Consider the following 25283-nt stretch of genomic DNA (forward strand, 5'->3'; position numbering starts at 1 on the left):
AAAAGAGGCGCTCGTACATGCGCCTATCCAAAGTCGCAAGTGAATTTGCGTTTTTCTCCCCTCTCTCTTTTTGTGCGTTGTTGTTTTGCTGTTTTGTGTATGACGTTTGGGTGTATATTTGCGGGGGCAAGAGCGGAAGAGACGCGTGTGCGCGCACGCGACGGGGGGTGGGTGGGTGGGCGGCAGACAGGCGTCAATCAAATGTCCCAAACTGAAGGGCTCTAAAATCCTTGACGATCACGTGAGCTTTGGCAACCGATGTTGTCACCTAAGAAGAGACAGTCTACGAAAAGGCGTGTAAGGGAGACCTACAGCTCAACCCAGTCCACGAAAAGAGTCCTACGTCGTCCTCAGATGTGAGTCCGTTCACGAGTGCGCTTTCTTTGTGGAGTAGTCAGGGACAGTTGCTTGAGGGACTTCGCTATGATAGAGAAGGTGGCAGCGGGTGAGTATAGTTGCCGCCCAGAACGTTCTGGGAAAAGCGAGAAGGGTAATTAAAGCGCCTCAACGAGGAAGAGCCGATCACACAAAGGCGGCAGAGCGTTAGTTTGGGGTAGGGGTGGTGGAACTGAGTGAAGCAAAACTACGGAGAGAAAGCGCAGTTACACAACTGCCTTCCTTGAAGCCACAGCTCACTAGGACATGGGCTTGTACGGGCATCGTCGTGCGAGCAGTAGAAGGACTCATGCGTGCTGCGTCATCACGTGAAATCCAGAATCTGAAGTGGCACGGAACTGGCGGGAGAGAAGTACAGGGGCAGAGAGCACGCGGCACTGACTCATTGCGTCCCACCTTTTCCACGTCTCTCTTGAACACCATGCCGGACTGTCGTTGTCAGCAACTCCTCCTCGCCTTTCCCCCTTGCACACATAAGCGATAGCGGATGGGGTGAGCATCTCGCCCGCATCCGCCCTGCGCTTCGATTTCATCAACTGCTTTCCCCAAAATAAATATCGAGGCAAGCGGGCTCACTGTGAATCCTACTCCTTCCTGTGCTTCCTCGTTAGGTCTGTATCGCTGGGACCTCAGCAACCACCACGCTCGAACAGCACGAGGGGAATTTAGAGGAGAACGAAATCAATAAAAACAAAGAAGAGCGCAACTCATGCAAGGAAATAAGAAAAGGAGAAATGGGCTCCGAATCGAACAAGCACAGAATATCGTGCGTCCTTCGATTGTTTTCCATCTCTCCACACATTTCTGCCTTGCTCGCTGCGCGTTTGCTGTGAAGACCGCCTACAACTAAAGGGGAAGGGTGAGATGAGGGGCAGCAACGCCAAAAAGAGAACAGACAAGACTCCACGTCAAGAGACCTACCTGGGCGGCCACCAGAGGTGAAAACACACGCACACATAAAAGAGGCCAGGTATCGAGAGAGGAAAGGACAGGTGCGTGCGCCTGCATACACGCACAGCGACATAACCAAGGTGCTGTGACGCAGGGTGCACATGCACTCGTGCTCACCCTTGCATGGCGCCGGTAAGCGCAAAGAGGGGGGAGGGGAAGGGGGTAACGCATTCACTGGCGCAGACGCACCATCACCATTCTCTTGCGCCCAGGGGCATCATGCTCCCAGACTTCGAAGTACTGCGGCAGCATCCGCACGGCGCGTCCGACGGAGCCGAAGTGGTCCTCCAAGGTAGAGGTGGCCGGCACAGATAAGTACATACCGACCAGTGCCCTTAGCGAAATGCCGTCCTTACCAACTGGAAGTTGAAGTAGCTCGGCAATGGCCTCCTCCACACTCATCCGTGGTTTCGACGGCGATGGTGCCGCGCCTAGCCGAGCCGCTAACTTTTTCCGAATCATGGTTTTGCCTCTCTCAACGTACACGTCAATGCACTTGCTGGCAGAGAAGTTGAGCGTGTGCGGGAGGGCTGCGCGCATCACCGGCGGCAGCCGCGTCATCAGGTCGATAAAGGGCACTGGGTGGTCCGGCAGGAGGTTGGCGATCTCGTCATAGAGTACCTCGTGCAGCATGAGCGGATTATCAGGATCCAGCAGCAGCAGGTGGCGCCGGTGACTCGGAATCGCACCTTCCCCGAGGACCCGCACGAACATCTTGCGCTCAGCCTCGCCAACGAGGGAGGCACATCGGTCTGGATTGTCATCAAAGTCGTCTGGCAGAACCACACGATTAGCATAGCGGAACACGCGTTCCATGGGTGGAATAGGGGCCATGGTGCCCCTAGGGTCATGCGCGATGACGTACATAAGATCGCCACTAAGCTCAAATACTTTGCCGTGGTAGCGCAGAAAACCCACCAGCCCTCGGTAGCGGTCACGCAGGTGGCGCCGCTGCTCCACGGTGAATGCAGAATATAATCGCTCCACTGCAAGCCAACGCCAAACCTCATCGATTGGCCTCACTTCCCTCCACCGTTGCTGCCGACATCGTCGGAAAAAGCAGTCAGTGGTGGACGACTGCAGTGAAGGTGGCGAGGCCAGAAAGCTGGCAGCGATAACGAGCAGCTCCGGATCGGGTGAAGTGGTTTCGTCCAAGTCACTCAGACTTCGAGGCGCCACATCTGGTGGAAGGCGCCGAACGTAGAGTTCTTCGAGGGGCAAACCAAATGTCGTTACCTCATCCATGCAAGGACCTTTCGGTGGTTCCCGCTGAGCTTGCGAATCTCTGACGCGCTGCAAAGTCGGGATGCCGTCATCGCGGTAGGTATCTACCTCGTTGCCTCCGTCTTGAAACACCTCTTCGTCACCTTCCCCACCTAACGCAGCACCCCTGAGCTGATGAGCGTCCTCAACAGTGGCGGGGAAGTCACCCTCAGAGTCCAGCGGGGTAGCACCACCGCCACGCTCCTCCGCAAGGTCATCCAAGTCGATCAGCTCTTCCGCCACCGCTTGCTTGAAGGCTCTCTCTCGGTCATCGGCGGTGGACGTAGTGTTGCCTGTCTTGAGCGGGCCGGCACGGCTCTTAGCGGTGCCAGTTTCCTCCGGAATACTAGCGACGTCGACAGACCACCAGCCGGTTATGCCTTCCTCCTCTTCGACTGCTTCACGTGCCGGAGAAGCCTCGTCACCGCTCTCGGTGCTTGGTACGGCAGATGCACTTGAGGCGGGCGAGGCTACCGCATCCGCTTTCCATTCGCTCCCGGTCCCTCCTGAAAGAAGCACGTGTCCCTCAACAAAGAGGTTATGGTCGCCCTTCTTCAAGCTCATTAGCTGAAACACGTGCACGTATTGCGTGATGAGCTGCACGACGGCAACTTCACGTGTTTTGTTGACAAACGCGAGGTCGTCGGGAGGAAAGCTATTCACCCATTGAACAAGGTTCAACGGACGGTAGCGCTCCCGCACGAGCGGCTTGCCTTCTCTCGGTAAAGACACCTTTTTGCTCGCCATACCATCTGAGATACCCTCTGGTGTCGGCACGCGCGGGAGGTTGCGGACGAGAACAGCGAGCATCTCGACACTCCAGGGTCGCCGCATCGAAGCACCACGGGGTCCCCTGCGCAGTGAGGGAGCCGCCTCAGCGGCAGCCTTTTCTTCAGCCGCGTATAGCGGCTCCACGCCAGACTTGCCGTCGGCAGTGTTGCGCGCATCAAAGTCTATTGCTCCGTGGCTCCGGAACTGCAATAACGCCCGATCCGCCTTTCCGTACCCGGGATGCTGGCGCACAAACCAGAACTCAGAGTTCAGCTGCACGAGCGCTGGTCGGTAGCGATTTGGAGAGTAGTGAAAAAGCATCGGGTAGTGCTCAAACACCATTTGCGCCAGCGTTGAAGTCGAGCGGGCCGCCTTCTCTATTCGCTTCATGATCGCCGGAGGTACCGCCGCCATGACATGACGACTCTCCACAGGAAATGTTGGGACGAGTGGGATAAACACCTCGGCAACCTCAGAGGGCGTAAAGAAGCCTTTCTGGCGATGTATCTGATCGAGCTTGCGCATTTCAGGCCCGAGGTACGTCACCATGGCACTTGAGGGAAGCAGCTGGTTGTACCTTTTCGTTGAATATGCCGAGATCCCTGACGCGTTGAAGCCCTTGCAAAACAGGTATCCGTCCAACTTCCACCGCTCCACCTCCTCGCGGCGTACAGGCGGAATGGTGAGATCGATGGAGAAGTTGCGCGCCACGCCGTGAATCACCGCCCGCGACGTCGGCTCCGCTATGTCACCCTTCGTTCCGCCATCGCTGTTAGAGGAACCCACGTGTGGGGGGGAAAGGGGACCAGCAGGACCTCGAGACCCTCCATCCGAGACTGGGCACGAGTTGGACGGAAACAGCCGCGTATTTTCTTCTTCAGAGAAGTAGTAGGCGGAGCCTCCGCTCCAGTCGAGAATCATACGATCCGGGATCGTTGCTTCCTTGACGACGGTCTCCGCCTTTGATGTCGTCGCCTCTGCTGGTTGGGGCAGTGGTGCATTACCCGAGTGGAAACCTGTACCAGACCGGGGGTTGCGAGGATCACTCTCGTAGTTTGACTGCCATCGGAGCGGAACATAGAAGACGGGGATGTGGGAAAGGGTCGAAGCTGTCTTCGCTGAACGGTGCTCGGAGAAAACAAAGACGGCGAGTCGCCGACGCATCTCTCGCACCCGCGGAGGCTCACGATGAAGGCGCACTTCCAAAAAAGCTGAAGTGACGTCTTTGCCTTTTGAGTCCTGGCAGGGCGCCAAAAAAAAAACAATTAAAACAAGAGAAGACACGAAGTAGACGAGAGGGAGGCAGTCACGGAAAGATGCTCGGCTGGATCGCAGTAACGGCACGTTGAAACGCCAACATCAGTCCTGCAGACGCCTGTCTTGGCGCGTTATTGGGCCCACAATTCTTTGTGGTCTTTCAGAGGCCCGATAATGCGACTCATTCTCTCGAATGGTCCACCTAGTCCACCGAAATCGTGGGCATGCGGGACATTTCCCGTAGGCTAGCACAGCCCACTGCAGAAGGCAGGGTGGGGGGTCGTCATGTACCGCAGAGATGGTCAATGCCACTTAAACTTCCGATTTACTAACTGTCTACAATGCCACAGCTGTGGCATGGCGAATCAGAATCAAAAGAGCAATGGAGAGGGACGAAGCGAGCACAGACAGGCGCAGAAGCGAGGAACAGCCTCGTCCGATCCAACAGTCGCAGCGCCCAGGAATACACCCGCACTCCTGCAGAAGACAGCTTTGAAGAACGTATGATAAACGAAAGCGGTAAAACCAAGGAGCACAAGCACGAGAGAAGGAGCCAGTGAGAGTAAGGTGTAAACGAGAAGGGGGAACCATGGAGGAGGACACGGAGAGGAGAGCGGACTGCCCCACAAAGGAACCCTTGACGAGGAAAAGCGTGAAGAAGCAAAGACGTAATGAGAGCGACATAAATCGTAGCGGTATGGAAGGAAGGGCGATTTTTTTATAGATGAGGGGGGGGGAGGGGGCTTACATGTGCCCCTTCCCCCGTCGACCCAGCATAACAGAATAAAACAGAGTCGGTAGTACGCAGTGCTCCACACACAAAGACACACACACACAGAGACAAAGGTTCACTACAGCAGATTTGTCTAGTAGAACATTCAGTGAGCGAGATCAGGGCTTTTGCGTTCCGTGTGCCCATTCCGCCGCGAACAAGTCCACAAATATTGGCACAGGATCACCGATCACCTCCGCCGCTGTGCCACTGCGACTCGGGCGAGGAACTGGTCCAGCCACCACCCTTGAGCGCCGCTCAGCCCATTGCCACTCCGCCGCATGCAGTGAAGGGTAGATCCAGGACTACGCGCACCACCACGGCAACGCAACACAAGGAAAAAAGCTGTAGGTTGGCCCGAATGCTTGTCAAATCGTCAACGTGGTCCATAGTGAGCGACTAGAAGCGTGATGGTGAGTGGACGCCTCTTGCGCACAGCGCCACGTCAGACCGGTCCGCTGACACCAGGCCCTTCACCACCGTACCACCCAAGGGCAGGCCGCAAGCCCCTTGGCTGATACCACAAAGAGCGGGTATTAGAGTCTGCTTGCCATTGATGGGGTGGCTGGCATCGCCAGGTGTGCGAAAAGAGCAGCGAAAGCACAACAAAGATGCAGCCAGCAAAGCAGGCAGGGGGGAGGATCACTCTGGGATGCCTCAGTCTCACGGAGCCCCTGGCACGTCCACAACATCCTCGTTCGCGAAGGAGCGGAAAGTGATGCGGTCGAGAAGGAAGACAAAGTTGTAGAAAAGCCACGATGTGAAGCGCAGCCAGCGCGACCGTTGCTTGTGATCTTCCAGCCGTACCTCCACACTCTGCGTGAGGTCCCGTAGGAACTGGGTCTCCATCGAGTGAGCTACCTCGAGATCGAGGTGGCACAGACACACCTCTAGGTTGCGGTTGCTCATCAAATCCCAGTTGTAGCTTCCAATAGAGCTCCACACGCTGTCCACAACCACCGTCTTGGCGTGCATGATTTGCTGTCCTTTGAATTCGTAGATCTTCACCCCGGCCCTGAGGAGTTTCTCTGTGATGTAGTTCGACGCGTGCCACATAAACCATGGGTCCGTTGTTTGGTTGCTGCCGGCGAGAAGACGCACATCCACGCCGCGACGCGCGGCCTGGATAAGGGCACTGAATAGCTTCCTCGTTGGAAGGTAGTAGGGCGTTGTGATCCAGATGCGGCGATGACACTTACGAGTCACTTGCCAAAAGGCGTACTGAATGGAGTAGTCGCGGTAGCGCGGGTTGCAGGAGAGCACTTGCGTTATGGGCTCGCGGTGTTGGAGGTACATCTCTGCCTCAGGGACCGGTTCCGTATCCAGAATCGGTACTTGTCGCAGCATGTCGGTATAGGTGCGCTTGTGCGGAAGATCAGTGGCCCGATAGAGTGCCTCACGCCGCGCCGCCAACAGTTTGCGCCGCATCGCAGAACTGAGCGGTGCGTTCAGCTTCCCGTCGCTGCTTTGCAGCGGCGACGACGGCCATGCCCGGGCCGCTTCACGTGGGCCAGCAGACGAGGTGGACAACTCGCACGAGAATAGAGAGGCTGATGCGGTTTCACCATCGTTGGCATCCTTGACGGCGAAGAGACCAGGTGCTTGGCAGGCGGCTTTTACGTTAGATTTATGGGAATCAGCCCCGTTGACAACCGTCCCCACCTTCACATTTGCCTCTTTTCCGTCTAGGCGCACGTCGGATTGCTCCTGTGTGTGGCGCAACGCCTCGTGGCCGAGAAGGACATTGGACGACAACCTTGCCCGACTCCACTGCATCAAAGTTAGAAGTTGATTCTTCTGCTTGTGCCATCGCCTGCGCATGACCTTCATCGAAGCCGATGACACGTTCTGCAAGCGTCGACCACTTCGGCCGCGCTCCTCCTGAAAAGCACGGTACAGTCCGTTGCGCTCCATGCGCATCCGTCCCTGCTTCACGCGACGCGTGATTTGTTGGGAGGCAATCTGCCTCCAGCGCCGCCACCCGTATTTCCAGGGGTGTGGCTGCTTTGTGTCCCTGTAAACTTCGGCAAGGTGTGCCGCGGCTGGGCCAACGACGCCGCAGTGCGTGTCGCGGAACTTGCCGGTGCCTCCCGCTGCCTTGCCGCAGTACTCATTGCCGACGTTCAATCCGCCGCAGAACCCTTGACACGTGTCCACCAGCAAGATTTTACGATGGTTGCGAAGTCCAGGGCTGCGCCGCCAGTCTAGGCCTTTGATAAAGTAAGTGGCGACACTACGGAAGAAGGGACGGTACGGGATCACCTTGGCGCCGCACAGCTTTAGTTCCCCTGTCAGCCGCGCGCGCCCTGAGATGTTACCACCGCAGTCGTACAGGAGCTCCGTGTCGCAGCCGCGCTGGTGAGCCTGCACGAGTCGACGTACTGTTCCTTGACCAATGAAGTCGTCTTTGCAGATGTATGTTTGCCAGTGCACCCGCTCTTTGGCTCCCTTGACAGCGGCCCACATACTCTCGAATGCCATTGCGCTGTCGTGGAATGGAACTACCCTATTGCCGCGTGACATGCGACCAAGTACGGCGAGGGAGCTGAGGATGTCATCCCAGCGCTGATCAAACGGAGTGCTGCTGTAGTAACGCTTTGCCTCCTTGAAGGTGTGCTGCATCTTGTCCAGGTAGAATGCGGCTGTGCCACCAGCCTCAGCGCTGTCGGATGACTCCGGCAAGGGTTGGGGGGAAGGTGATGGGGTGGACGCCGAAAAGGCGAGGACTGATGGCGAGGGCTCGAGTGCCTTCGCGACTTCCAAGAACTGCCCGTACGTAGTGGCCGCCGACAAAAAGACTTGACGCAGCTTAGGCTTCATATTCGCTGACGTCAGCAGCTGCATACGACGCTGCTGGAGGCGCTCGGCAAGTGAGAAACCGCTGGGAGTCCGCAAAGATGAGCCGCCGGCTGCGAAAGGTGACCGCCAGCCCAGCGAAAGAACGGAGGGAGCCGCCAAATCACACTCTCCAGGTGTGGAGCTAGTGCCAGCTGTGCCTATCGCCGGCACTGTAGCGGTACCGCCCTGGCCGTTGGAGCGCAATGCATCGTGAGCCACATTTCGGATGCGTCGCTTCGGCGAATTCCTTACCTTGTTAAGTCCCAAGTTTTGAATTAATGCGCGGAAGTTGTGCTTCGCTTTCATTTCAAGGACTCAACTAGCAGCGAGACGGTGCAGTACTCCACAAGCGCAACACGAGACAATCGCTCTTTCCAGTATATCAGCGTTCGAGTAGGATGATGTCTCTGTGCGCTGCCTCGGCGTGAGTGAAGTGCACGCACAACAGAAAGACGAGCAGAGAAACAAAAACACAACAATAAGCGGCCCCAACGAGCAACTCACGAGTATTCAACTGCGGTACCCAGAGGACGCGAAAGGCAGCACTATAGATGCCGGTATTCAAGGAGACGCGCCGAGAAGAGTCGGCTAGTGTTCTTGTTGCCTATGAACTGCGCCCTTTGTAAGCAGAGAGAGAGAGGAGGGGGAGGGGAAGACGTCACCGAGGGCCACGAAATACGCACGTGCGTATCGTTTTAGCGCTTTTCTTTTTCAGCAAAAAAAAAAGAGCACTCCGCGTCCAGTCTATGGGTGGCCTACTTGCCACGTTGTATTACTGTCTTCCTCCTCTTCGTGTGTTCGCTATTACGCTTACGTGAGTGCTTCACCGCGGAACAGCGGCGTCGTGTTTCGTTTTAACAACTACTGGGATGAAGGGAAGGCGCAGACCAAAAAAAATATGTCTGTCCACGCAGATGAAGAGATGAGAGTGAAGGAGCCCAACAGTGCTACGATAGAGAACATGTGAAAAGCATCCACAGAAACGCGAGTCTTACTTGGAAATGAATTCGACAAGCAAGAAGGAGCGTGTGGAGCGAGGCAAAAGAAAAGGGAAAAAAAAAAATGTTGCTCTTTGAGTGGTACTGCACGTGTGCCGCTGAAGAGTGTGCGCAACCCTTTTGACCCTCCTTTTTCGTTGGGGAAAGGGGGGAGGGGAAATGGCAGTGGAAAGTCGACCGCCTTTACAAAACGTGTGTGTGTTTCCTGATGGAAAGAAAGAGAGGCTGCGGGGGGAGTAGGAAAACTGGAGTAAGAGGCAGACGGTATGAATAACGTGTGCCTACACAGCCACGAGTGCGTCGTTACGGGTTCAAGAGAGCGTCCTCTTTGGTCAGCTACACTGGGGCAAAAAAGAAAAAGCCTACCTTTTTTTTCTTGCCGCTGTACGCAGTGAGCAGCACTTTTCCGGCATCACATGTACACGTCCAGCGACACATGGGAAGGGGCGCCACAGCTGGCATGCGTGCTCCCCTACAAAGCGCCGTTTCACTCCTCCACGATCCCCTTTTCGGAATTGCCTCTCTCGTTTTTTTTGTTGTTGTTGTTGAGCTGTCTGTGCATGTCTGTGTACGCCGGTGGCTGTGCACTTGCTGGTACTTTGAATCCAAGTCGCAAGGAACACCAGCACAAGGCAAGCAAACAGCAATACAAAAAGAAATGCTCGCAGATACGGCGAAGACATCCCAAATTACTGTTGTGCCCCTCAATTCCAACGAGCAGGCGTCTTCACGGTGCCGACCTCATCTCCCTACGCACACGGGCGCACCGCTCTGGCGCCACGGCTGCAGCCTCCACAAACGACTGATCATCATCAGAAGAAAAACCGGGGCTCCGATCCAGAGAGATGTTGGAAGCCCTTAATTTCTGACAAAAAAAGGGGGACACACACGCGCATTCCCGACAAGCGACGCGGCCACCACCGCTTCTCACGTCCTCCTCTGTTGCCTCTCTGATATGTCACCCATCACGATACCTCTTCGCACGGTTCTTGCGCTTCAACAGACCAGCATCCTCCGTTTCTAGAAAGACGTTCTTGCGCCGCTCAACCTCCTCGTTCCGCTGACGCTCCAGAAGCATCTGCTCCTCCTCTGTCTGCATTGGCCATTTCAGTGGCCACCAATCCGGAAAGTTTACCCACTCAAACACCTCCGGCGTCATGTTGCTCATGAATGTCTGGGCGTCGAGGCGGGTGTCGTCGATAGAGCGGGAGAGGGCAACCGTCTCACGGTGCTTTTTGTCGGCCTCTTCCAAAGGGCGGTTGTCATACAGGAAGGCGCGGTACATCGGCTGCAGCTCCGGTGAGACCTTGTGAACGGGCACCTGCCGGAGCTGCTGCTCGTGCAAAAAGATCTGCAGATGTCGTCGATGGTAGTACGTCATGCCGTAGCAGCCGAGCCCGTACAGCATGCCGAGGAAGGCGCCCACGAACATGCCCTGCCCTAGAGTGCCCATCTGTGATGCCAGCGAAAGAACCGCCGCGCCACCCGTGCCGGCCACCACGGGGTAGTAAAACTTGTCGTGGTAGTGATTGCGGACGACAAGAAGGTGGTGAAACGCGCTCGTCAGAAGCCCCACCGCTGCAAACGTCGAAGTGTAGCGCCACATAATGCGATATCGACCAACATAACGACCTTCGACGCGCGACTGCCGGAAGCCGACGCAGAAACCGGCGACTGCGCCATAGCACGACACAGGGAAGACGCTCTGCACAAAGCCACGCCGCCACCGCCACTCCAAGTAGTTGTCCACTTCGACCCCGTAGCGGTGCGGCGGTAGGGCTCCCTGGCGCAGGGTGGTGTAGATGTCCTCGGTGCCAGAGGGACCGCTGGTTGTCTGGAAGCGATCATCGTTGCCCGTCCGAAACGGCCAGAGAGACATGCTTGCTTGAGGGAACAAGAAGGCTGGCAAATGGAAAAGAGAAGACTGTTACCCTCGCGAGCGAGGCACCAGACTACAGTCTTCTCCTTCTTGCCTTGCAGCAGCGCCACGGAAAAGCACGCGGGTGGGGGCGCGTTTAATTTGGATGCGGCCACCACTCTAATCACTGGTGTGAGTTAAAGTAGCACAGACACACACAAACACAAAACACAGAGACGGAGGAAACGCCCAATGTACCGCCTGCACCTACCAAAGCATCGAGACAGTAGAACAACTAGCAAAACACCCCCCCCCACACACACACACACAGGTGGGGCGCTGTACACGTATGATGGCACACTCTAAAGGAATGCCTGAGTGAGGGAAACATGTAGTAAGCAGAGCACCAGAAAAGAAACAGTTGCGGCGAATGACGTAGATATTGAAGAGGGAGAACGATAGAACAGGAGGGCGCTGGTGAGAGTTTTAACCTCCTGTAGTACGCCTCACTGAGTGTCTCGCGTTGGCGTGCGTTTGACCCCCACCCCTTTCCTAAAAGGAGGATGCCGCGACGCTTGCCTGGGATCCGCGATGGCAGAGCAGGTGAAAAAATGCAAAATAGATCGCTCACCACCCCCAGCGGTCGTTCGTTTTCTTTTTTTCTTCGCAACACTGAGGAGAAAAGAATAATCGCAGCATTTTTCTCCAGTTTGCCCATCACGTCCAGTAGCCCCATTGTAAGAATGGAAAGAAAATACGCCCTCTCTCCCTCCCGCTCCCTCCACTGCTACCCTATTTGCTTCAGTTTTGTCCACAAATCTTCGCCACCTCAGAACACTAACGAGAACACAGAGAGACACACGAGGAAACTAATAAAACGCTCTTTCGGTGCGCATTAGAAGGAGAGAGAGAGAGCGCCAGAGCGCCCGCACGTTACATAGAGGAAAATTAATAGAAGTGGACCACAAGTACATTGAGACATTCGGTCTTTCCAGTACAGATAAACACACACACACACACACACACAGGTGCAGGCAGAATCACAACAGCGCTGTGCACTCACTCGCACACAAGAATAAAATTCGGCTATGCTTCTTCCCTTTTCGCAAGGCGACAAGAAAAAACATAAAAAGGCGCTTCTCCGACTACCTCCGACCCTCACCCTCCCGAATCTCAGCTACTAAGGTCCGGCTCCACTATCGGGACGCCCATGTTTTGGTCACCATAAAGGTAGACGAGCAGAACAACGGTAGAGGGCATGTCGACGTGGATGAGTACTCGAGTAACAAGATGCATTGCACGAAGTCCGTGTCATCTCTCCTCTTCTCCTTCACTCATTTGTACACGGTGGGCCAAGAAGTATCTCCGACTGACAGGCAACTTCGTCTCAGAGCTCTTCGCTGCGCTTTGCCCCACTGCCGAGTGCTACCATCAACTAGATGCATGAAGAGCACACCAAACTTTCTTGAATGACGCTCAGTGACCAGCACGCAGAGCAAGCACCATGTTGATTGTGACGCCTGCGTGTATGTTGCACTCCTCCAGTGTTGCGTTGTCTTCTAGCTTGCGACCAGAGTGCACTAGCATGATCATTTTCTGTGGAATGCCTTCCGTCTCCTCGAGTTTCGCCTTTATGTCCCCTACGGTGTTGTCCGGGCCGAGAACGGAGATGGAGATCCGCTGCCCCGTGGTTGAGATGACGCTAAAGGAGAAAGTCATTACGCACACTGCCAAATCACGAAGGAGGAGGAGGGGGGCGTTGAGATGCTTTTTTGCAGAGAGTTCGTGAGGACGTGCCTGGAGTGTTGGGAAGCAAAGAAAAAAAAAAAGAAAGAAACGGTTAATTCACAAAAACACGCGTGGGTTGCTGTGTCAATTCTCTACTCTTGAAAGAGTTAGCTGCTTTGCTGAGAAACGCGGCACACAGAGGAGTGGCAGTGCGGAATGCATGTGCGAGTCGCAAAGAAGCGCACAAGGAATGCGCGGCTGTTGATAGCTGCTATGTGCGATAGTCTTGAAAGCCAACAAAGGAGTGTAGCAGAGAGAAACGAAGAGCGGTGTGAGTCGACTAGGAGACACTCAAAGAACAAAAAGGTTCTCCAGGCACGTACACATCACGGCAGATGTAATACAGGTCAAGTGGGGACCAAGAAGAAGCGGTGAAAGAGAGAGGGACAGAGAAGGTGATAGAGGGGGTGGATCGGTGCACGCTCAGAACCTTTAGAGTCAGAGAGAGAAGAGCACCACACTTGCCTAGAGCGCGCGAGCTGATGAAGACAGAGACAGTACTCCTCCCTATGGTACGTTCAAGACCCACACATACACGTGCCAAAAATGCTCCCTGGCGATGTGCAGCTAGTCCGAGTTCGCAAAGACAACCCTCGTGAGCAGTTCGCACTCTTTATCAAGATTTGTAGGCTCCTACCTAGTGTCTGGGCAACTCTGCGTTAGAGGAACATAATAAAGGGACAGCAATACACAGAAGGGTGCTCTAGAGAAGAAAAAAAAAGACGAAGCCGCACAAGTAGGAAGACCACTCACTTTGCACCGCTGTCGTTTTCCTTCTTCAGTCTGTCGTTTTTTTGTCGCAGCGTAACTTTCGCTCCCTTTTGTTTTCTTCTACTGTCGACCACGTCACGGGTATTGCCCGAGAAGGAAAGAGAGAGAGAGAGGGGCACGCCTACACAAAAGTACCTACGCACCGTTACACAGATCGATATATGTGCGCAACAAAGACGCTCATCCTCGAAAAAAAAGCCAAAGCGCATGAAGGGAAAAACAGAAGAGAGAGAGCTGCAAAGAGAACGACCACAGCTAAAGAGGAACAGAGAATTGATGAGGCCCGCTGCTGCACAGTCACACATACCTCACATACACAAGTACATACCGTGAGGGAGGTGGTGGTGGCAGATACACCGAGATCACAAGGCAGAGTAGATGTGCGCAGGACACAAAAAAAAAGAAAAAGAACATCAAGAGGTAGTCAGCAGAGAACCACCTGAATAGTGACAACAGCAAGAGAAGGAAGAGGTCTAAAGTCCTTTACTCCCCAACGAATCCCTTTACGGAGTGCACAAAGTCGTGCAAGGAAAAAAGGGGGGAGGGGGGTCATTGACCTTCTTCCGCAAAGGCAGTGGCGCTGCTATGCTCTTCTGTGTTTTCTGGAGGGCGTGCGCGGCCCTCGCTCACTTGTTCTTCCTTGCCTGAATGTTGCTTTTCGCATCACAAGCCTGAGTGTACCGACGGCTTCGGTGCCCACTACCCGACACAAACAGTAGCGCGCCGGCGACAGACATATTCTTGAGCATGTGCTGAATGTTTCCCTCTGTGATGGCAAGTGGGTAGTCATAATCGACGTAGAATGCAACGGTGCTGATGATCATGCCTATCGCCATCAAGAATGAAAAAAAGCTCCGGCCTACTCCGAGTAGAATAAAAAGCGAGAAACACACACAAATTACACCGGTGCCGCGAACCAGGTGGATGTATTCCGACGGCGAGAGTGTGGCACCCATTGCGGCCAACATCCGAGGAAATTTGCTCTTTGCCAATTGTGCTGCGCCAACTGACGGGGACGCCAACTTGTCAATTCCGCTGGTAATAAAGACCAGCAGCACAAGGATGAGGCCAGTGTAGCGGAGGAGGTCGCGTAGCATCGTCGCCAAAGGAGAATTCTTCGGTCGATGAGCAATGGATGACAACAAGAGAGAGAGGGAAAAGCCGCAAAGAGAGCTGACGGAGGAAAACAAAAGGCGATCACGTGCGCGGTCGTAGGGGAACGGGTGACCAGAGAAAAAGATGGGTGTCTATCTGTGCGCTGAGGTGGGTGGGTGGGTGGGTATGTGTACGAAACAACGACAGTAGGAGTGTCGCATAAAACACGAGAGTTGAAGCCCTGTAGTAGGCGGCGCAAGTGGTGATTCAGCGCTGGCAGGTACTGCGATCCAAGGAAGGGGGAGGGAAACTGGTGGTTCAGCTAAATGTGTGCAGAATCACAGGGAAGGGGAGGGGGGAGGGGCAAAGAGGTGAAGAAAAGATGTGGCGCGCAATGCAAAAATGCAAATTATGTGGATGTACAGAGCGCGTGATTGTGACAGTCGCGGTGGGGGGCAGAGAGAGGAGGAAATCCGTCGTGCGGTTCCAATGAAAAAGTGAGGAGGGCAAAGAGAGAGGGGGGCAGAGGTTTTCAGGGGGGGGGGTGCACCATGACTCTGAATGCAAGCGGCAAAAGGCGTGAAACAATAAGGTAGCAATGTTGACTTGCAGGGGTGGTCAAGGATCAGCGAGAGCGTGACGTGGGGTGCAAACGCATTGCGCGCGCTCTCAGGAGAAGCAAACGCAGACAGGCGGAAAGAGAAAACCTGCAAGAGAAGACGTTCTAATATATAAAACGCGTAGCGGGAAGATGCCATGTCGCCCTGTAGCGCCAAGCATTTCATGTTACCCGTAGAGTATTCCTGCAGCGGTTGCATCCTGTAGGCAGGAGTCATCCCTATTCCTTTTTCCCCGATTGTAGCGCGTGTTTTCGATACGGCAGGACATCAGTTCACCGAGCAGGAGAAGCAAAGCATAACCACAAAATATATATACATATATAAATACGACCGAGAAGATGCGCTGGGCGGCACAGCTGAGACGCGTGGGTGGGTGGATGGGGGGAGAGGGGAGATACACACAGAGTAACGGAAAAGCCAGCAGAGACCTGAACTGTCCGCTATTGAGACTCCCTGTTCGAAAATAAAGAACCGCATCCGTTGTGGGTTTTTTTTTTCGTCGCTGCCACGCATTAAAGAACACCACGAGCTGAGGTACAAAAAAGTCGGGCAGTCAGGCCGCATTCTCATACTATAACCGCCCCTATTGCTTCGGTGCCATCACCACCCTGAGCTCGCTTTCAGCACTCGGTCCACCCAAGCTGGCACAATGTCACTTGCTTTGCCGTAGATGGACTCCTGAAAAAAAGAGTTGTTGGAGCCCTCCTGAAGATTCAGCTCCAGCGTCGTCGAGCCGTAAAACTGCGCACGCTGCACAAATCCCGCGGCGGGGTACACATCTCCGGAGGTGCCGATGGAAACAAAGATATCTGTCTCCGACAGGACCGACTCGATTTTGTCCATGTAGAGCGGCATCTCACCAAACCAAACAATGTGCGGGCGCAACGTGCCAAGTAGGCCGCAATCTGGGCAGCAGTCAGCGTCTCGCACAATGTCCTTTGTCCACACAAATACCTTTCCCGTGACGGTGCAGCGGACCTTCAGAAGTTCGCCGTGCATGTGCAAAACATGTGTTGATCCAGCGCGTTCATGCAGATCGTCCACGTTCTGCGTAACAACAACCACTTTTGTCTTTCCTCTGAGCTCATTTTCTAACCTTGCGAGTGCCATGTGCGCTTTGTTCGGCCTGACGGAGCTCAACAGAAGATTGCGGCGACGCTCGTTGTAGAAGTGCTGCACGAGAGCTGGGTTCGCGAGGAATGCGTCTGGGGATGCTACATCCTCGACACGGTGATTGCACCAGAGTCCATCGCCGTCACGAAATGTTGGAATTCCCGACTCAGCAGAGATGCCGGCGCCGGTGAGGACGGTGATACACCGACACGCCTTCATCAAGGCGCGCTCCTGAGGTTGACCTCCACTGCTTTGTTTTGGGGGGCTTAAAAGAGGCAGGTGAGAACAAATAACGACAACAGTACTGTTTTCCCTCTCCCGTCGCATTGAAAAGCGCCATAGGCGAGGGAAGTCTGTTCGAGAGAGAGAGAGAGAGAGAAGGGACAAAGTGAGATGCTGTTGTGGTTGGTGCACAGATGCAATACATGAGCCACGTCGGAGTTCATCGCTATAACTAGTCTATATGCACATCCGCAAGCACAATACAACCGCAGTAGAGGAGCTCCAAGAGACAAGAAAAACATAAATCGATAAAGCTGGAGGAGGCAAATGGTCTCTTAGAACAGCTATTTGGGGGATGCGGAAGAGTGCACCTCGGAAGTGCAATCATCAGGGTGCAACATACTATCAGAGAGACTCTCATGAAACACATATAGAGAGTACGCGGCAACTCTCTCGATTACGGTGGAGATGCACAGTAATCATATGCGTAAACTCAGAGAGCTGCAGTGTCAACTACCTCTCTCTTCCCACGGTACCGACGGATTCGCACTTTGTGTGTCTGCGTGTGTGTGTGTGCGTTTTTTTTTCTCCTTCCACCTATCCGGTGGTTCCTCCTTTTTCCTCCTCTTTCCTCCCACTGCGTACGTCGGCACTACACGATTGCGCACGCAGAGATCGCCGTGTCGGCAGTCCCTGTGAAAGGCCTCTGTTGGCGCAGAAAAGGACATGACTGGCGTGGCAATGCTCAAGTCAAAAAAAAAAACAACCACCAAAAAAAACGGCTCTTAGCCACCCCAAAAGGGCTTTCGAGACCGCCACACGCGCCCACCGAACTCCACCACTGAGCCATCTCCCTACCTATACATCACCACATCGTTTCTTGCCTGTGTTGTTAGTACTCATGCCGGCATACCCATCCATCTGGATTGTTCGTGACGTTAGACTAGTCCGAGTAACACAGCTTAGACCGGCATCTCCCTCTGTTCGTCCCGCATGAGACCTTTGCTGTCGAAGAGGCTCGTCTAAGAAACCGACTCGGACTACCATGGCCACCTGCAGGCTTCGCGTGTACAGCACTACTACACTCTCTGTACCACAGCACACGTGCTTAACCAGGCAAAAAAAAAAAAACATTAAGGCATCGTGATGCGAACCCCCTTGCACATGGCGCAGGGCTAAACGAGGAGGAAATGTACAGCCATACAGCCACCCCATAGGCCCCTGACCTTCGATATGGCAGAGAATGCACGAGAAGGCACGCAACACCAAAAGAGGGGTGGAATCCACATTCAAGGCAAACGGCACGTCGGGTGTGCGAGGGAGGAGGAGGAAGAGGTAGCGGTGTTGATGGTAACGACAGAGGAAATCGCCCCATGCCCACCGCAGCAGGTTCTCCGATGAATGAACAAGCCACAGAGGTATGGAAACAACCACGCCTACAGCGAGGAGAGCCAAGACCGCAGAAACTAGGGGAGAAAGCATGTACCCAGGCTATCATCAAATATACCACAATTTATCTTCTCCACCCTGTCCATTCCGCCACGAACAAGTTCGCCAACAGACATCTGCCACCGCTGTTCACCCGCATCCTCGGCGGCGCCACCTCCACCCCCTGCTCACCCTAGGGCGAACCCTCCTGCCGTCGAGGCGCGCCACGCGTCTAGCGGGCCCCTCCTGCCCGCCCTCCTCCCTTCCCCGGGTAACGTGCTGCGCGATCGGCGCCAGACGGGCCTGGCTCGGGACGTCACGCCACGCTCCCAGCGGGCACCGCACAGAGTCCTGCCCGACGGCCAAAACGGTGGCGCCTGCCCGGATGCGATACACCATGCCAGCTGCACTTCGCGGCACCGACGCGCCAGACGGGGCGGGGGCACATGCACAAGCACGCCCCCGCGCACAAAGAGCCCACAGGGCGGCAGCGCGAGCAGGGTGCGCGTCACCACATCACTGCGCGCAAGAGAATGGGGTGGGCTGCGGCGCGCTGGGCCCCTTCGGGTGACCCGCGAACCTCGCGTAGCACGCCGCCTACAACGCCCGGGCCGGTCGCCCGGCGCTGCAGGTGTCCAATGTACAGACAGGTACCCCCGCGGAGCCGGGTGAGCATGGACTCCAGTCGTCGCGTAAGCTCAGCAGTCTTGTCTCCTTGGTGTCGCGCAGCTGCCTCCCAGTGCATAGACAAAAATGAAAGCTGTCGACTAGTAGTCAGACACTGTCAAACCGTGCACCCTCAGAGACACGAGAACAAAACTATAAAAGTTACGGCGAGCACTGAACCAGGACGTGAAATAGATGTTGTGGAGGGAAGGGACTTCAACAGGCATGATGGATCGCCGTCGAATTTAAGAGGACAGGGATGAACAAAACAACCAAGACGATGTTTGCAAGAAATCTGTCGATATGTATGTGTGTGTGTGTGTGGGTGGGTGGGTGGGTGTGGGTGTGTGCGAAGGGAAAGATGGATATACTGAGGAGAGCTGAGACAAAAGAGAAGTCATCAATACGAAGAGGAATGTAAACAGAGAAAAGGAGAGCGGGAGTGGGGAAACAAAAGCGAAAACGAAAACGTCAGCGCATCATCGCCTTGTTTGTACTACTTGCAAAAGGGGGGCCTACCGACACAGCCGCACCTATGCATCTCTACATGAGACAAATAAGGCCCAGCTCTTTTTGGGGTGGGGAGGGGAGGGGAAGAATCGAGACGGACACGTGAGCTTGGCGGCGGGAAACTAACGAAGCAAAACAGCAAGCTGGCGACAAGTCAGCAAGAAAACCACAGCACGAGTAATAAAAAAAAAGCGGCAGCAACAGAAGCAGCCGAAGCAGGAGAGAGGACAGTGCGAACGCAAACACAAAAATAAGATGCAGTAAATGAGAGACAGACAGAGAGCGAGAAAGCACATGTGGCAGAGTTCAGTACGGGGCCTGAACGCACCCCTAAGCTCTCGATTAAACTTACAACAAGAAGAGAGGGCTGTGGAAAACACCGAAAAACACATCCGTGATGTCACACGAGCAGTGAGGTGTCATGCATAGAACATCGACGAAGACACACCCATTCACAAAGCACGCCCAAACTTAAATGAGAGAAGAAAAGCACACTGGATACAAAGAGGCCACGGGGTCGCCTTTTTTGTTTGTTTCGTTCGGTGGCCATCCGTGCGCTAAAAATGGAAAAATCCGCACAGGTGTGGTTGTCACGTGTTCCTTCCTTTAAACTACGCCACGAAGAGAAGGAGGAGAGCAGGGGGACGGAAGGAGTTTTCGTGTGAGGCAGCTGAAAGAACCACAGCGATAAAAGGAAAAAAAAGAGAACAAAATGAGCAAAAGAATTCGGCGTTAGCGACTGTGGAACAGCACATCGAGAACATCAATAAACGGAAGAAAGGCCACAACCATCCGATAAAGCCCACTTCGATCAAGGAGAGATGCATCAGGTGAATGGGAACGATCCCCCAATAAAGGGAGGGGGAGGGGAGAGGGTAAGAAGAAACACCATATAACATGACGCGCATTCAAACGGATTCGCGTCAGCCACAGGCTCCCCCCAGCATAAACAACCACAAAAGAACGACTACCGCACCGCCTTCTCACACCTGCCCAGTCAGTCCGGCGCAGAGACAGTTCGATCCTGCAGGTCGCGCCTCAGGATAGTGGACAGATCAGCGTCCCCCGTGTACATCACGGGAATATTGGGGAGACCATAGGGGTCATTTACGAACAACTCCTGCCGCGTCGCAGAGTTGGTAGTGACCACCGCAGCGCTCGGCAGGTGTCCTGTTTCCACCTCTGTGTTGAGGCTGGCCGATCCGAGACGGCGGTGGTGGTACGTGTTACCACGCTTCACCATCGTTGAGCTGTGGCCAGAGAAGAGAGAGTCTCCTTGATGAACAACATGTTGCTCCAGGGGGGTCCCATCGTTATCATGCTCGGACTTGGTGGCTGCCGCGGCCAAGACAGTTGCAACGCTGGTATCAGTAGCGGCCTCACGCTGCCACAGTGGCAGCACATTGGCACGCGCCTTCTCCTCACATAGCGGCGGTAGGAACAAATCATGGATCTCCACAAAGGAACCGATAAGGCCGCTGCTCGGGAGGTCCATCGCAACCGGTCGGCAACCCGACGACCCCGTATCGCTGACACATGGGTTTAATGGTGTATTGTCAGCCTTGTTGGTAGTCGTGGCTGTAGCTCGCGCTGCTGTGCGATCGCCAACAAGGGAAGCGACAGTCTCTCCGTAACAGCCGTTGCGCGATCCTGAGTGGCCCGCGCCGTGGAGAGGGGAGCGTAGCGGTGCCTTGTCGGCTTCCTCGTCGCTCTCCTGTGATTCCAGGGTAACGATGAGCTTGTTGATCTGCCGAAGTAGCTTTCGTATCGGCGGCCGCTGCAGCGGGTTCGCTGCCAACATAGACTTGATCAACTGCACCTCGTCAGGGAACTCAGCCTCGAGTTCCTCTGGTAAAATGAGATGGTGGGCGTCGGTCAAGATGTGAATGCGCTCGTGAAGCGTGGTAAAGGTGCACAACATCTCCACGGCGATGATGCCAAGGGAGAAAATGTCGGACGGCTTGTTCACCGGCTCTCCGCGTGTTTGCTCCGGACTAGAATACAGTGGGCTTCCGCAGACCACGGACCGCTCCTGCTGACCACCAACAACGTTCGATGTCAAGTCACCAGTGCTTCCGGCAGCATTGCCGCGCCGTTTTGCGAGGCCAAAGTCTCCTATCTTGAGGATGTTCTCGTTTGAGACAAAGATGTTCGTTGGTTTCAAGTCACGGTGCACAACGTCTTGGTTGTGCAAGTACGCCAAGCCCTCGCCGATCTGCTTCATGTAGCGCAGCACCTCAAGCCGAAAGAAGCCGTTGCGGCGACGAAGCCAGTCCGCCAGTGTCCCGCGTGGAAAGTACTCCATCTGGATGAAGAGCATATGGTAGGTGTTGCCAGCTCTGGACTCCGCGCCGAGGCCGGTGTTGTGCTGGTTTGCGCTATCGGGAGTTGGCATCGTAAGTGAGTTGTCACTGTAGGTCAGCGATGCCGTGTCGAGCCCGTCCTCGTCGCGCTGGCACAGCTGCAGGCGCTTTGCCGTGGACACAGCAATATCCTCGATCCAGCAAAAGTAGAAGCGCACCACGTTGGCGTTGTCAAAGGAGCTATGCAAAACGGCTTCTTGCACCACTCGCTCCTCGTCTTGCTCGTGGATTTGAATCACCTTGATGGCGTACCGTGCATGCGTCACGCGGTGCTCGACGCAGAACACAGACCCTTCACCTCCAAAGCCAATCTTCTCGAGGACCTTGAAGTGAAGCTGAAACAGCTTGCCTTCTTCCACTGGTCTGGTGTTAGCTTGAGAATGACTATTACTGCTGCCACGATCAGAAAACGTCTCGTCCGGCGACGGGGCATTTATACGCTGCCGCGGCGGAAACTGCGCTCGCAGCCACCAGCGCTCGCCGAGGTCGATGTCAAGAGTGTCGTCGTCGCTCGAGCTGTTCGAGGCGAGCACCGCAGGCTCATTGGCTGCCGCTGAACCGGTAGGACTTGGCGACAGTCCTGTCGCCGCTTTCTTTGGGGTACATCGGAACGAGGACAGCGTCATGCCAACACCCGACTTTGATGAAGTGTCAGCCCCTTCAGTCGTGATGGCTGTTGCCGTTGCTTTCACAGGGAGCATCTTCTCGCCTTCCTCGCACGTGATGGCGTACATTAGCTCTGGGGTCGGGTTCACCCATGGCGAACATGGCGGTGACTTGCTGAGGCATCCGAGCTGGTGATGCCGCATGAGCTCCTGCAGCGACTCGTCCGAGTGGGGAAGTGACACAGTCGTCATGTTGACAGAGCCCATCGGCATGTTGCCCACACCAAAGGTATCCATCGAAAAGGGATCGAGTTTGAGGTTAAACGGGGTGCATCTTCCGCCGTGTGGGGAGCGCAGGTCTTGCGGCACAAGCTGCGCCGATTGTTGACGAGATGAGGACGTGTGGGAGACTCGGTCCCGGTTGCGGTCTGCCTGGGCCCAGGCGCGCTGCAGCTGCCCGCGTGGTGGAACGCCGGCGCATAGGAAAGCGATCGAGCCGGCGAGGCAGAGCACGTGAAAAGAGATGATGGCAGCAGTGCGCCAGGCCAAGCCGGTTTTCACCACCGCTCCTGAGTTCCCGAGGCCCAGTAGCGGGCTATCGCTAGAGTAGGCACCTTTTGTATCGGACACTGCTCTCAACAACGTTGAGTAATCAACAGCTTGAAAAGCCCCAGCATTGGCTTTTCTGTTGAATGCACCCGGCAGGGGCGAGGACACAAACGGTGCTTCCCACCAGGTGCACTGATGATAGTAGGCAGCGAGCTCCGTCTCCTCACGTTCATCAGCCTCAACGTCATCAGGAACCCACGCACCACCGGTGCTGCGGTCGAGACCATGACCCAACCTCACGCCACCGTATTGCAGAAATGGCACGAGCTGCAGCCCAGTCGCGGTGTGCATTGTGGGCACCAGAGCCCCACCGAGTGAAGTAGATGTGAGTCTCTGCAGACTGTGAGCAGCGCCATCACTCGTGTTGGTCTCTGTTTGCATGCCATGGTGTTCCACCTCTTCCAGCATACTGCCGGAGATTGAGCGTAGAACGGGAACACGAAAGATCTCGTCAGCGCCACTCACCCACACATATGCAGCGAGCACAGTGGCGGTGGCATTCGAGGATGATGCAGCCGAAGGTGTCCCATCTGGAGAACGCTCGCACGTCGCATGCGGCAACGTCGATGTCCAGGCTGTTGTGTCATCCTGAATGCTTCGGAGACAGACATGGCTTGCATTGAGCTGCTGTACAGCGACCATGCGACTGACATACTCCGCTGCCTGAGTACGAGTGCGTTGAAATCTGTTCATCAGCAATGCCGTTGACGTCCGGTCGGCGGGTGTCGATTCCCCCTGCGGATCTGCAGGGCGCTTGTGAGTCACGTTCACCGAATGCTCGTCATCGTAATCGAACATGTTGCGCATAAACTGTGAGAAAAAACGCGGGGCTTTCTCACTGTCGCCGTCTCTAGGAGATGACGATGAGATATCCGCTGCGCTGTGTTCGGAAAAGTGCGGTGGGGAGCTCGGCTGAGTGACGGCATTAGGCGACATGCGCAGCTGCGAGAGAGAGATGGACCAGCTATACTCGCCCGCCTTCACCGCATGCAGAAAAATGTTGTAGCGGACAGTGTGCAGTAGAGGAAGGAGCTCGTTATGCGAGATGTGTTGTGGATCTGCCGTTGAGTCGTCGCACGGTGAGCTTCTGGTGGAGTTGCTGCTGCAGAAAGTCTGCGATCGAGCCTCTCGAGACCCAACAGGTCGTCCTGTGCTCGCGTCGAGATCCGCCACCTGCACCGAGGTAGTCACGTACACATCCGTGCCCCCAAAGAAGAGTGTTTGGCGCCTCAGCAGCGTTGAAATGTTCATAAAAAAGTACGGCCGCAGAAACTGCGGCAATCCTTCGAGCCGCTCCGCTGTATCCATAGACTCGAATGGAGTGTAGATGAAGAGCGGAATGTGCGTAAAAAGGCTGTTGCCACGCACAAGAAATGGAAGCGCCAATGGGTCGCGCAGGGCCGTCTCTTTTGACGGCGGCATGTCTATCGTCACGGTGATCATGTCACCGCCCGCGTCGGCGCACCAGGCATAGTTGCCACGCTCCAGGTCATAGGCGTGAAGATGACCACTCGCTGTCACTAGAAAGGCCAAACTGGTGCCGGGAAAGGTGTAGCGCAGCGCCACACTCCGTGCGGATGGTGCGTCGAAGAGTGTGTCCTCCACTGCTATGTCTCCTTTAGGGTTGGATGAAGTAGAGGGCGTTTGAGAGTGGCACACCGGCGATAGCGCAAGCGTCGTCAAAAAGAGGCAGAGAAGCAATCGCGTAAGAAGTTCGACATGTTTGCCTGAGCAACTTCCTGCGTTTCGCCGCCGCTGTTCGGGCCTTACCGTGGCTTCGATTCCAACGAACGAGAAACGCTGGAGACGTGCATCCTCTTGCATGCACCTAAGCGTTGCCGTCGTGAACACAAGGCCAACAAATCCAACAAAGACGAAAAGGTGAAAAAGATTTCAGCCGTGACAAGAGCCGCCCTTCGCACCGTTCCCGAGCACACGCCCACGCAGATGCTGCCAGACAGACGGACGAACAAGAGCGATGTCGCGGTGCGACAATCGTAGCACGTAAGACAAAGTACAAAATGAAAAGGAAGGAAAAGGGAGAGACACAGAGGCTTTCCCACGCTATGCGTAGCACCAAGCGCACGAACGAGCAAACGGGAGAGAGAGAGAGAGGTGGTGGTGTTGTTGGTGGGGGTCGAGGGACTACGTAGCGAACGTGAGGCGCTGAGATGTGTCAAAAGAGAAAACCAAAGAGTAAAAATGTAGCGCTCACTAACGCCCTACAACTGAGATTCCCCGTCTTGGTTGAACAACTCGCCTTCCTTCACACGCACACGCACGCGCACACAACGAGCTCACCGTCCTCGTCGTTACAGAGAGGAGGGAAAAAAAAAAGAAAGAAGCAGCGCAGACAGTAGGACCACGTGCGCCGTTCGCCCTGTCAGTT

At 55.1% G+C, this 25283-nt stretch overlaps 7 protein-coding genes across 7 annotated transcripts; all 7 read right to left on the bottom strand.

Moving 5' to 3' along the window:
- Positions 1-1518: 1518 nt before the first annotated feature.
- On the bottom strand, positions 1519-4545 carry LBRM_20_1590 (conserved hypothetical protein; the record flags this gene model as incomplete). Its single annotated transcript, XM_001564392.1, has 1 exon — positions 1519-4545. One exon carries the CDS (start codon positions 4543-4545, stop codon positions 1519-1521), a length of 3027 nt encoding a protein of 1008 aa, XP_001564442.1.
- Positions 4546-6073: 1528 nt separating this feature from the next.
- Positions 6074-8254, bottom strand: LBRM_20_1600 (putative cardiolipin synthetase; the record flags this gene model as incomplete). Its single annotated transcript, XM_003722939.1, has 1 exon — positions 6074-8254. The coding sequence occupies one exon, from the start codon at positions 8252-8254 to the stop codon at positions 6074-6076; it is 2181 nt and encodes a 726-aa protein (XP_003722987.1).
- Positions 8255-10204: 1950 nt separating this feature from the next.
- On the bottom strand, positions 10205-11125 carry LBRM_20_1610 (conserved hypothetical protein; the record flags this gene model as incomplete). The annotated part of the gene is made up of 1 exon (XM_001564393.1): positions 10205-11125. The coding sequence occupies one exon, from the start codon at positions 11123-11125 to the stop codon at positions 10205-10207; it is 921 nt and encodes a 306-aa protein (XP_001564443.1).
- Positions 11126-12580: 1455 nt separating this feature from the next.
- On the bottom strand, positions 12581-12823 carry LBRM_20_1620 (ubiquitin-like protein; the record flags this gene model as incomplete). Its single annotated transcript, XM_001564394.1, has 1 exon — positions 12581-12823. One exon carries the CDS (start codon positions 12821-12823, stop codon positions 12581-12583), a length of 243 nt encoding a protein of 80 aa, XP_001564444.1.
- Positions 12824-14289: 1466 nt separating this feature from the next.
- Positions 14290-14760, bottom strand: LBRM_20_1630 (conserved hypothetical protein; the record flags this gene model as incomplete). Its single annotated transcript, XM_001564395.1, has 1 exon — positions 14290-14760. One exon carries the CDS (start codon positions 14758-14760, stop codon positions 14290-14292), a length of 471 nt encoding a protein of 156 aa, XP_001564445.1.
- A 1218-nt stretch (positions 14761-15978) lies between these two features.
- Positions 15979-16710, bottom strand: LBRM_20_1640 (putative NAD dependent deacetylase; the record flags this gene model as incomplete). The annotated part of the gene is made up of 1 exon (XM_001564396.1): positions 15979-16710. The coding sequence occupies one exon, from the start codon at positions 16708-16710 to the stop codon at positions 15979-15981; it is 732 nt and encodes a 243-aa protein (XP_001564446.1).
- A 3604-nt stretch (positions 16711-20314) lies between these two features.
- Positions 20315-24718, bottom strand: LBRM_20_1650 (putative protein kinase; the record flags this gene model as incomplete). Its single annotated transcript, XM_001564397.1, has 1 exon — positions 20315-24718. One exon carries the CDS (start codon positions 24716-24718, stop codon positions 20315-20317), a length of 4404 nt encoding a protein of 1467 aa, XP_001564447.1.
- Between the last annotated feature and the right edge of the window lie 565 nt (positions 24719-25283).

This window comes from Leishmania braziliensis (genome assembly GCF_000002845.2).
Source record: "Leishmania braziliensis MHOM/BR/75/M2904 contig, possible fusion of chromosomes 20 and 34".
Taxonomy (NCBI): domain Eukaryota; phylum Euglenozoa; class Kinetoplastea; order Trypanosomatida; family Trypanosomatidae; genus Leishmania; species Leishmania braziliensis.